This window comes from Macaca nemestrina, chromosome 15, assembly GCF_043159975.1.
Source record: "Macaca nemestrina isolate mMacNem1 chromosome 15, mMacNem.hap1, whole genome shotgun sequence".
Lineage (NCBI taxonomy): Eukaryota > Metazoa > Chordata > Mammalia > Primates > Cercopithecidae > Macaca > Macaca nemestrina.
The window spans coordinates 32,962,542-32,974,777 of NC_092139.1; the positions used below are offsets into that span (position 1 = coordinate 32,962,542).

The window sequence follows — 12,236 nt, forward strand, 5'->3', positions numbered from 1 at the left end:
TTCAGAGATTCCAGGAAAGATGTTTCTCCTTTCTAAAAATATTAGGGAAGGAGCTGGGGAGAAAGGGGGTCGGGAAGAAAAGTCCTGGCCTCCTTCCTTCTTTCTTTGAATGCTACTGTCTGCAGAGATGATGCCTGTGACTGCAGCAGCCATGTCACACCTATGAGGTGACAAGTCTGATGACAAAAAGCCAGCACACAGGCTGCAGAGTGGATGGAGAGAAGGAGCCTGGGCCTCTAGTGGCATCATGGAGCACATCCCCAAACCTGGATCTGCCTACCCTCAGCCTTCTAGTTCTGTGAGATAACAAAATGCCTTTATTGTTCAGGCCATTGTTACTAACTTGACACGACTGTTCCAGGAGGTGCCTTCCTAAGGGACTAACCCTAAAGAATGGAAGATGAAGCGCCTGCATGGTGTTACATTGGGGTTGGTGAGATGGAAATCACCTAATACTGATTAGGAAATCACCTAATACATCCAGCAGATGGCAGTTTCCAAAAACAACCACGACAATATTTCTAGTCCCATATGTTCTCCAGAACCCTGTCAAGAGGTAAAGTCAATGTCCCCTCCCTTGAATCTGGAAGTGTCTCTACTAATTGCCTATGGCAGAAGTGATGTGTGCATTCCAATGCCAGATCATAAAAGGCAATATAGCTTCCACCTGGCTCTCTCTTTCAGGATGGTCGCCCTCAGAACCCAGCAGCCATCCCGTGAGGAAGCCCAGCTCACAGGAAGAGGCCCACCTGGAAGGCAACTGCGTCTTTCAGCCCTCAACCCTGGCTGAATTCCCAGCCAACAGCCGGCACCTACTTGTTAGCCCAGCCAGTGAGCAGGCTAGGAAGGGGATCTTCCAGCCCTCAGTGGATGCTGGGGCATAGATGAGCCTTCCCTGTCAAGCGCTGCCCAAGCTGGGGGCTCATGAACTAAATAAGACATTACTGTTGTTTCAAGTCACTATGTCTGGGAGTGGTTTGCTTCTCTGAAATAGATAATCAGAATACGAACTTTAGTAAAATGGTTCATAACAATGGCAATGCCAGCAGCTAATACTTACCAGGTGTTTACTCTGTGCCAGGCACTGTGATTTACACACGTTACCTCATTAAAGCTTGAAAAAAACACACAGCTTTGACATAAACATTAATGTTATCCCCATTTTGCAGCCGAGAGAACCAGTGAACAGAGAGGCCAAACACATTGCCCAAGGTCACCCAGCCAACGGGTGACAAATCCGAGATAGTTAAATCTGTGCTACACAAACCTGGGGCTCATATACCTCTTGCAAAGTGCCGGGGATACACAAAATCACATGATAAACATTGCTACTTCTGGGGACATCTCTATTACTTGATGGTTTGGGAGGGAAATATTTTTATATTATGCTTTTTTCTTTGAGACAGGGTCTTGCTTTGTCACCCAGGCTGGAGTGCAGTGGCGCCATCTCAGCTCACTGCAACCTCTGCCTTCAGGGCTGAAGCACTCCTCCCACCTCAGCCTCCTGAGTAGCTGGGACTACAGGTGGGAACTACCACACCTGGCTAATGTTTACATTTTTTGTAGAGACAGGGTTTCTTCATGTTGCCCAGGCTGGTCTCAAACTCATGGCCTCATGTGATCCACCCGCCTCAGCATCCCCAGGTGCTGGGATTACAGGCGTGAGACATGGCGCCCAGCCATATTATGCGTTTTATAAAAAGATATATTTTTTATTGGAAACCACTATTTGAATGGATTATCAGAATAAGCCATAAATTTTTGTGCCAGCTGTGGCCAACCAAAGTCCTTGTCCCCTTGTCACCCCATGCCCTGTCGCTGGGGGCTGCATTCCTCACGTAGCATTCATCGGGTGTGGAATACAGCCAGTGGCGCAGCCATGCCCTCCTCTCCTCTGCCAACAGAACCCATCTGGACCAACTCCTCCCGGTGGCCCTGTCCTCTGGGGCGGTCTGAGCCCTCACGGTTATTGCCATGTGATTGGTTCAGGCAGGGGCCAGCAGGATGCTACGGGAAGCCTGCTGCAGGGACTTCTGGGAAAAATGTGTGTCTTCTTCAAAAAGGACATGAGGCCAGGGCATTCCTTTATTCCCAAGGCAGGGGAGGTATGAAGAGGGGCCCGGGAGAAGCAGCCAGCCTGCTGGGCTGGGAATTGGTGGGGTTGCTAAGCCACCCAATAAACCATCCCTAGAGTCAGCTTTTCGTCATTCAAAAAATTCCCCAGTGTCTGTAAATGTAAATTAAAAAAAATTTTTTTTCATCTTTATTTTCATTAACCCCTAACCAGATGTTCACATTTCTCTCTATTAGGAATGCAACAAATCATAGGAGTGTTAGCCATGCCCGTGACTTTGCCATCAAAAGAGATCACAGTGATTTCGATATCACATTACAATTGTTGCAGATATCTCAAAATATTGTTTATGCTCCTCTTGACTTTAAAATTATGGTAGCTGTGAGGCCTGCTGTTAGATCCTCTTTAATTGTTAATGAAAAGCACACATATTTCTATAGCACAAAGAATTTCGTAATAGCTTGTGTGGTGCCCATGACAATGCACCTTGCAGGCCTCCAACAGAGTAACTGACTGAGAGTGCCAGCTGCTTCCAGTTGAGGTCTAGCTGTGTTTGCCAGAGCGCCTTGCTAGGGCTGCTCAGTCAGTGACTGCGCCCCAGGGGATATGAAGACCAGCCATTCCTGAGAGACAGTGGACTCCTGACAGCCAACTTTGGCTGAGGCCTCCCAGGAGCCTTGATGAACTTTCCAAAGGCTTCTAATCTTCCTCCCTCCCTCCCTCTCTTCTTTCTTTCCTTCCTTGGAGGCCTGACTTCTCTCCCAGTCTCACCTGCTAGTTCCCTCCCCATTTTTTCTCACCAGCCAAACTGTTTAATTTTGTCTTGGCATCCGTTTCTTGGGGAACCCAGACTAACAGTTTGATAATGGCTTTTCAGTATAGCTGCCTTCTTTTATAATGAAATGTACTGTATTTTCTGTTTTGAAAACCACAACTCTTTCATTGGTACATGCTTATCTCCAAACTCATCAAGCTGTCTACATTAAATATGCACAGCTTTTTCTATGCCAATTATGTTTCAATGAAGTGGTTAAAAAAACACCACTATTCTGTGATAGGGTCCACACATTTCACCAGATTCCAGAGGCCAATGGCATAAAAACAGTACAGAAGTCTTGCCCTCTTGTCTAAGCTGCTGTTATTTGGATTTTCTATTCTTTACTAAGCAAATCATCCCAACTCTTAGAAAGTTTCAGTGAAAAATTCTGAGAAGCTCTGGTTGGGGTAAACTAGTGTAATGGAATGTTAGAATGTGGCTCTTCCTGCCTTGCAGTTTGGAAATAGGCCCCCAAGGCTGAGAACAGCCCCCTGGTTGCCAAGAACGCTTGCTGCGGTGTGTGAAGTGTTAGACCAGCTTGGTGGACACAGGGTGAGCAGATAGATAGGCCCTGTCCCTGAGCAGCTTGCGGGGCACACAGAGAGACTGACAGGCCCAGTCCCTGACAGCCAAGCACCCACCTCCCCATACCACAAGGCATACTGGAGTCACAGTGGTCCCATGACCCATGTCAGTGTCCTGCCCACCTCCCCACCAACCCTGCCAGCCTGAACTGCTGGCAAGGGAGAATGCTTCCATGGGAAAAAAGTTAAGAGCAATGCAATGTTTACACTGGACATTTAAATGCCAGACCCTCTTGGGTCTGTTCTTATATTCCCCTAAGAGCTCCAAGATGGGCTGGGGCTGTGGCCTGGTGGGAGGAGGGTCCCCACAGGGTGGTGGAGAGGGGATGATGTTGCCTGCTCCCTTCTGAGTCCTGGGCTGCTCTGCTGCCACTGATGAGGAAGATGAAGACTCGGCAGACACCAGGAAGACAATGCAGAGGAGATGCCCGAGGGCTGCCCTGTGACTGGCCGGGCCACAGCAACTATGCGAAAACTTTCGCCTGTGGGTGGGCAAAGATCAACCATGTCACAAAGACAGGCCTTATGGGAAGAGTGGAGGGACTGGGGGGACTCTTCTCCCTCTATTCTCCAAATTTAGGGCAATGTTCTGTTTTTAACACTCTCTCCTCCTGAACGGAATCCAAATAAGATCCCGGAATTAATACTGAAACCCAGTGGTTCTCAAAGTGTGGTACTCAGACCAGTAGCACCCTCAGAACCTGGGGTGATGGTTAATTTTATGTGTCAACTTGATTAGGCTATGGTGCCCAGTTGCTTGGTCAAATACTAGTCTAGATGTTTCTCTGAAGGTAGTTTGTAGATGTGATTAACATCTGCAATTAGCTTTTTTTGAGATAGGGTGTCACTCTGTCACTCAAGCTGGAGTACAGTGGAATGATTTCGGCTCACTGCAGCCTCAACCTCCTAGGCCCAAGCGGTCCTCCCACCTCAGCCCCCAAAGTAGCTGGTACTACAGGCACATGCCACCACACTCAGCTAATATTTTTGTATTTTTTGTAGAGACTAAGTCTTGCATGTTGCCCATGCTGGTCTCAAGCTCTTGGGATCAAGCGATCCTCCCACCTTGACCTCCCAAAGTGCTGAGATTACAGGCATGAGCCACTCACCTGGCCTGTAATCATTAATTTTAAGTTACCACCCTTGATAGCATGGGGGGTTCATTTAATCAGTTGAGGGCTTAAGAGTAAAAACTGAGTGTTTCTGAAAAAGAAGCAATTCTGCCTCAAAACTGTAACATAGAAATCCTGCCTGAAGCTCCACCCTGCTGGCCTGCCCTGCAGATTTCAGACTTGCCAACCCTCATAATATTGTATGAGCCAATTCCTTACACACACACACACACACACACACACGCTTTCCTTTCTCTGGAGAACCCTGACTGCTATACCTGAGAACTTGCTAGAAATGCAAATTCTCAGGCCCCCACCAGGCCGACTGAATCAGACACTCTGGGGTGGTGGGTGGGATGCTTGAACAAGCTCTTCAGGAGATTCTGTTGCATCCTCAAGTTTGAGAACCGCTGCTCCACAATCTCGATACTGAAAGTGTATGCACAGACCAGCAGCACTGGCAGGTCCTGGGAGCTGGTAGAAATGCACATTCCCAGGCCCCACCCAGACCTGTGAATCAGGCTCTGCATTGAACCAGGTCCCTGGATGCTGCACGGGCACTCTAGGGTTTGAGAAACACTGACCTAGTGCTTTCCCAGGGACACAGCGAAGAGACAGTGTTTCCTGGACTCTTGGAAATACCAGTGGTCAATTATCAGGCACTTAATGCCAAGCCCTTGATATAACTTGTATAATTCATGTGTTGAATGTGTGTAACTTCACTGAATTCTCTCACAACCCTGTAAGGTAGACACACTCATTAATTCCATTTTACAGATGAAGAAATGAGCCCAGAGGGACTTAAAGGGGTTGGGTGACCTGCTCAGGGTCATATAGCTTGTAAGCAGTGGACACAGAATTAGAACCCAGGCCAGAAATGACTAGAAGCACAGAAGCACCCACTCTCCACTCCCCAGACAGGGTGCCTCACGATTTGGGAGACAGGACACACACACACACAGACGCACAGACACACAGAGCCAAGATGCCTCCTCTTAATTACAGCTGTAGCTGCCGTTGTGTCTGCTGCTAACAAAGGCTGTGGGCTGGGAATGGAATCAATTTAATATGCAAGTGCTGTTCCCAATTAGCACAAATTACCATCTGTCTGAGAGGATAATGCTGGGAGCTGGAATCTGCCCCGGTGGGTCACAGAACTCCATGCGCATCAGCCTAATCCCTACTGCTGCAGCCACAGCCTTCCTCACCGTCTTCCCTGGACACAGGAGAGGCAGGATGGGCCAGGGGAAGAACCTGGGAGGCAGGTACACCCTGGCTCCGTGCCCGTTGGGAGCATCCATTATTTTTGTCAGCCCAATGTCAGTTGCCCTCCAAGCACCTGTGTTATTGGCTAAATCTGCATCAGCCAAAATCAGTCTTCAGCTCCACAGGAAAGGTCTGCTCCCTCCTCCCTCCCACTCCCTCCCTGGGGCCTGGAACATTCTCAGGCCTGGAAACATAAGAGGGCTTTGATCACTTCTGCATTCAATAAACACTCATTGAGCACCTACTGTGTGCCGGCAACCATAGCTGCTGGGTCCACACACTGCAGAGAAGAGGAGCTAAAGCTGGCCCTTCGGGAAGGCAGACTGCATCTAAGGCTGCATTCCCAGACAGTGTCTGCACCTGATCCCTGCTCTGGTGCCTGGGACTTGTTCCCTCCCACCAGCCCCGGGCACTGGGCACTCACAGGCTTCATGATCCAGGTGATTCCTGGGTTTTTGCGAAACTCCTCCACAAAAAGATGGTACTCGCAAGGCATCTCAAAGGTTTTGGGGAAGAAGTCGCACTTGGCTGCCTCCAGCTTTCCCGCTTCGCGCTCCAGCTGCTTCCGGAACCGCTTCAGGTTCTTTACCATATAGTTCTTCCGGGTCAGCTGGGCGGCGGGAAGGACAGGCAGCCATTAGCTCCTGCTCGCAGCCCCGCTCACCTCCCAGCCACACACATCCACCAGCCACCCTGCAGCCTCCATGCTCTGGCCCACAAAATAGCAACAGTAAGAGTAACTTTGACACAGAAAGAGCTTGCTAGTCAAGAATTATCCCCATTTCACAGATGAGGAAACTGGGGCTTAGAGAGATTAAGTCAATTGCTCATAGCTATCCAACGAAGCTATGGATTTGACCAGGATTTGACCAAGGCCTGTCTTGATTCCAAAATTCATGCTTTTGGCTGAGCACGGTGGCTCACACCTGTAATCCCAGCACTTTGGGAGGCTGAGGCAGGCGGATCACAAGGTCAGGAGTTCGAGACCAGCCAGGCCAACATGGCAAAACCCCATCTCTAATAAAAATTAGCCAGGCGTGGTGGTAAGCACCTGTAATCTCAGCTACTCGGGAGGCTGAGGCAGAAGAGTCACTTGAACCCGTGAGGCAGAGGTTGCAGTGAGCCAAGATCGTGCCATTGCACTCCAGCCTGGGTGACAAGGGCAAGACTCCATCTCAAAAAAAAAAAAAAAAAAAAAATCATGCTTCTAACCACTAAGCTAGACTAACCTTTAAAAATCTCCCACCACAGCCTCCCCCAGTCCTGTCCCTTCTAGACCTCCTTCCCATCTTTAGACCCCAAACTTCTCAACTTGCCTCCACCCTGAAATCACCATAATCATTCATACATCCTCTCCCTTCAGACCCTGCACCCTCAAACCAGCTTGCTCCTCAAATCTTGGTGCTGAAACTCCAACCAACCTGTGACCTCCAATCCTCAGGCCTTAGATCCCTATACCCCCAAACCATTTGGCTCTCCATAGGTCTAGCCCTCATACTCCCCACCTGGCGTTGCATCCCACATTCTAATACACTTTTCCAATATACTTTTCTGTTCTGATCCTTGTACCAGCTCCAGCTCATGGCCACACCCAGTGACATGAGTTGGTTGGCTCGGTCCCCTCCTGCCTGCCCAGCTTACCTCGTAGTGGTTCCGGAAGTGACTGATCCGCACATGTTCGTCCATGTAGGTGTGGTCGAAGTTCTCCCGGAGCCAGCTGACGTCGCACCAGTAGAAATCCCACTCTCCTTCACTGGGGTTGCGGTTGGGGGTGGGGATAAAGGTCATGATCTGAGGACCTTGGCACTGCAGGGCCCAGGGAGGTGCTGCCGAGGGGGTTTGAGGAATGGTACGCAGCAATGTGTCCCTCTGGAGTCTCTTGAAAGTGGCCGTGGGTGTCACTGGCCTAAATGTTCTTTGTTAGACCAGAGCAAAAACCAGGGAACTGTTCCCACAAAAATCCAGGTGGCTGGCTTCCCTTGAGCTATCACTGAACCCAGAGTGCCTCCTGGCACCTATTAGTTGGGCTGAGGAGCGGCCACCCCTTCAGACAGGGCACACCCTCCCCAGACCACAGTCCCTACGACTCTCTGTGGTGCGACAGCCACTTGGCCTCACTTGTTCTTGCCAGTTGCCACGCCTGCAGCCCGCAGTGGAATGAGCTAACTTCTGCAAGCCCCTCCCAGTTCACAAAACTCTCTGTTCACCAAATCCTCAGAGCAGCCCTCAAAGGTGACTTGGATCATCCCCAGAGCTCTAAGGCGGGATGACCTTGCTCACCGAGGACATGGCAGCAGCAGGACCCACATCCAGCTCTGCCGGCTCCAAATTCTGACCCATTCTCCACCACCATGCCAGGGAGAGGAAACCGGGTCAATCTACCAAATCTGGGTGCCAGTGCTAGGGTGCTGGGAGGAGGAGCTTGAAAAGATGCCACAGGAAATAAAACACCACCATGATTGTTCACAATCATTTTTAGGTAAAAAAGTACAGATACAACTGAAGCCCCCTGTCTATCCCTGCCTGATTCTATCTTCTTCTCTCCTGCTGCAAAGGAAACCATCAGCCTGAGTTTGGTGTGTTATCATTTCTATGCAGTGGCTTTTTTTTTTTTTTTTTTTTGAGACGGAGTCTCACTTTGTTGCCCAGGCTGGAGTGTAGTGGCGTGATCTTGGTTCACTGCAACCTCTGCCTCCCAGGTTCAAGCGATTCTCCTGCCTCAGCCTCCCAAGTAGCTGGGACTACAGGTGCGTGCCACCACAACCCGCTAATTTTTTATTTTTAGTAGAGATAGGGTTTCGCCATGTTGGCCAGGCTGGTCTGGAACTGACCTCAGGTGATCCACCCACCTTGGCCTCCCAAAATGCTGGGATTACAGGTGTGAGCCGCCGTGCCCGGCCTGCAGTGACTTTATAGTTTCATCATGTACATATGTGTGTATCCATGCATCATGGCACATGGCATTGTTTGTCATGATTTTAAACTTAACACTAATACTTATTACTTACCGGCAGAGCAGGATTTGAACTCAGGTCTCAGGCTCCAGAGTCCAAGCTCTGTGGTTAGAACCACTCCCGTCTGTTTCTTTTCACAACATGCTTTCTTCCCACCAAACTTTTGTTTTGGAGATCGATCCTTTTGATACATAGGAGTCTAATTCAGTCATTCTAATTGCCATTTCCCATTCCATTGGGTGAACATACCACAGTATATCCATTTTCCTATTAAAAGGTGTTTGGGGCTGGGCGTGCTGGCTCACACCTGTAATCCCAGCATTTTGGGAGGCCAAGGTGGATGGATTGTTTTAGCTCAGGAGTTTGAGACCAGCCTGGCCAACATGGTGAAATCCCATTTCTACCAAAAATACAAGAAATTAGCCAGAAGCGGTGGCATGCACTTGTAGTCCCAGCTACTCTGGAGGCTGAGGTGGGAGAATCACTTGAGCAGGGGGTTGGAGGTTGTGGTGAGCCAACATTGTGCCACTGCACTCCAGCCTGGGTGACAGAGTGAGACCCCATCTCAAAAAAAAAAAAAAAAAAAGTGTTTGGTTTGTCTCCCTTTCCCCCCACCCCTTTTCTCTAATACAGACAAGTAGACTGAGTTTTAAAGGACATCTGAAGGAAATTTGAGGCAGAAATGGAGAAAAGTGAAGAGACATCGCCATCACCTTGGGATGATGAATGAACAGGCCCTGAACAGGACCAATGGGGAGGATGCAGGGGCAGACTGTAGTTCCAAAAGATGCCTACACTATATCCCTCATCCAGAGGCTGCGGGGCTGTGAGGCCACAAGGAGAACCCATGAGAACCTTCTTCAGCTGTCTGCCCTAGTGAGATCCCCACAAACAGCTAGCATCGACTGCCACACTTGTGAGTCAGATGCCCTCAGACTACTCCTGCCACCAAGTGACCTCCAGATCTGGACTCTTCCCAGCTGATGCCCCCAGCTGATGTCACAGAGACAAGCCAGTCCCACTGTGTCCTGTAAGAGTCCCTAACTCACAGGAGCCCCGTGCCTAATGCAATGCTGTCCTAAGCAGCTAAATTTTGGGATTTGTTACACAGCCATAGCAACTGGAACAATGGCCAAGCAGTTGAGCCTTGTGTTGTAAATGGAGCTCCCTTTGGAATTTTCTTTCCTTTTTCTTGAGACGAAATTTCGCTCTTGTTGCCCAGGCTGGAGTGCAATGGCACGATCTCAACTCACTGCAACCTCTGCCTCCCGGGTTCAAATGATTCTCCTCCTTCAGCCTCCAGAGTAGCTGAGATTAGAGGCATGCACTACCTCGCTTGGCTAATTTTGTATTTTTAGTAGAGACGGGTGTCTCCATGTTGGTCAGGCTGGTCTCGAACTCCTGACCTCAGGTGATCCGCCCGCCTTGGCCTCCCAAAGTGCTAGGATTATAAGTGTGAGCCACTGCACCCAGCCTGGAATTTTCCTAGAACTAAAGATTTAAATTGTTTCTCCTTGTGGCTGCTGGTTTGGTGTTTCTCCTGAATGTCACACCATGTGCAGAAGGGCTTTAAAGCAGGCAGACAGGCCCAGCCTTTCACTGTGCTCAGAGATGTCCAGAGATGGACATCGGTGCACACACTGTGCACAGATATGGTGACGTGAAGCACATGGTAACAGAATGACACTGGAACTAGAAATCTATGGTTTCCAAATTTTGTCCTAAGTTACTCATGAAAATCTGGGGCCTGGTCCTTCTCCAAACCTCCCCTGTGGCTGTGCCCAGGCACAGTGGTTTGCAAGAATGGTTTCAAGAACTGATGGAAACCCACTGGAGAAGTGGCTGATTGGGCATGGTGGCTTACGCCTGTAATCCTAGCACTTTGGGAGGCCGAGGAGTGTGGATCACCTGAGATCAGGAGTTTGAGACCAGCCTGGCCAACATGGTGAAACCCCGTCTCTGCTAAAAACTAAAAAAATTAGCCCAGCGTGGTGGCAGTTTCCTGTAATCCCAGCTACTTGGGAGGCTGAGGCAGGAGAACTGCTTGAACACAGGAGGCAGAGGTTGTAGTGAGCCGAGATTGCACCACTGCACTCCAGCCTGGGCGACAGAGTGAGACTCGATTTCACAAAAAAAAAAAAAAAAAAAAATGGAAATGGCCATGTGTTCTATAAACCCTCAGACACCATAGACTCGCAGATTCCTGGCTGGCTGGCTGGGGCTTCATCTAGATGCCCAGTGCTGCCTTTTTGCCACCCTGATGTTTTTACCAAGTCATGTCACACAGTGCAAGGAGCACTAGAACAGGAATCAAGAGCCCTGATTCTCGTCTTGTCAGGCAGTAGCACTTATGTGACCTTGCCCTCTTCTCTGGGCCTCAGTTTCCTATTGGGAAAATCTAGGTGTGGTAACCTCTAGGCAGGATGATAGACTGCAATGAGCCAAACTGATACTAAATAATTAAATAAGGGGCAGGAAGAGAAAAACTTTCTCTACAGAAGAATGCCACCTAATACATGTAGAAGGAATGACAGAGAGTAACCATTTTGCAATTATTGTAATAATATTAGATTTAGGCAAGAATCCTCAAAAAAGGCCAGGCACGGTGGCTCCCGCCAATAATCCCAGCACAGTGGGAGGTCAAGGCAGGGGGATTACTTGAGCCCAGGAGTTCAGGACCAGCCTGGTCAACATGGTTAAACCTCATCTCTACAAAAAATACAAAAATTAGCCAGGAATGGTGGCATGGGCCTGTAGTCCCAACTACTTAGGGAGCTGAGGTGGCAGGATCACTTGAGCCCAGAGGGTCAAGGCTGCAGTGAGCCATGATTGTCCCACTGCACTCCAGCCTAGGTGACAGAGTGAGACTCTGTCTCAAAAAAAAAAAAAAAAAAAAAAGAATTATCAAAAAATGCTAAAACCATTGCATGAAAGTTTGTTGGGAACAAGATATTTGCAGTCTCAGAGTATCTGCCCATGAGATACTTATTAATTATTTTTTTAAAGTTAATTTACATTGGAGAAACCTGGCAGACACCACCTTAATCTAATGGTCAAGCAAGGTACTGTCACCAGTGATAAGACACATTGACATCACAAACTCCCCATGAGTTCCACTGGAAAGGGCACAGCACCACTTCTGTGATATTCCTGCCAAAATCCATAACCTCATGATGAGAAAACATCAGACAAATCCAATTCAAGGGACATTCTACAAAATGTACTCTTCAAAAGTGTCAAGGGCATGAAAGACAAAGACCAAGGAACTGAAACATATTTAAGGTAAAAAAGGTCAACTAAATGCAAAGTGGGATCCTGGATTGGATTCTGGAACAGAAAAAGGATGTTAGTGGAAAAAAACTGGTGAAATTCAAATGATGTCTGCAGCTTGGTTAACAGTAATATATCAGTGTTAACATCCTGACTTTG

At 48.7% G+C, this 12,236-nt stretch overlaps 1 protein-coding gene across 5 annotated transcripts in view; it reads right to left on the bottom strand.

The window, feature by feature from the left end:
• Positions 1-12,236, bottom strand: part of LOC105496170 (tubulin tyrosine ligase like 9) — a 72,822-nt gene that overhangs the window by 28,348 nt on the left and 32,238 nt on the right. For 4 of the 5 annotated variants that reach the window (XM_071079535.1, XM_011766315.3, XM_011766314.3 and 1 more), the window contains 2 exons: positions 7,495-7,606; positions 6,278-6,463 (listed from right to left, as the gene is read on the bottom strand). In XM_071079535.1, coding sequence (XP_070935636.1) covers positions 6,278-6,463; positions 7,495-7,606 — 298 coding nt within the window. Of the gene's footprint in view, positions 1-6,277; positions 6,464-7,494; positions 7,607-8,861; positions 9,057-12,236 lie in introns of those variants that run through there. The other variant, XM_071079536.1, reaches the window with a different exon arrangement.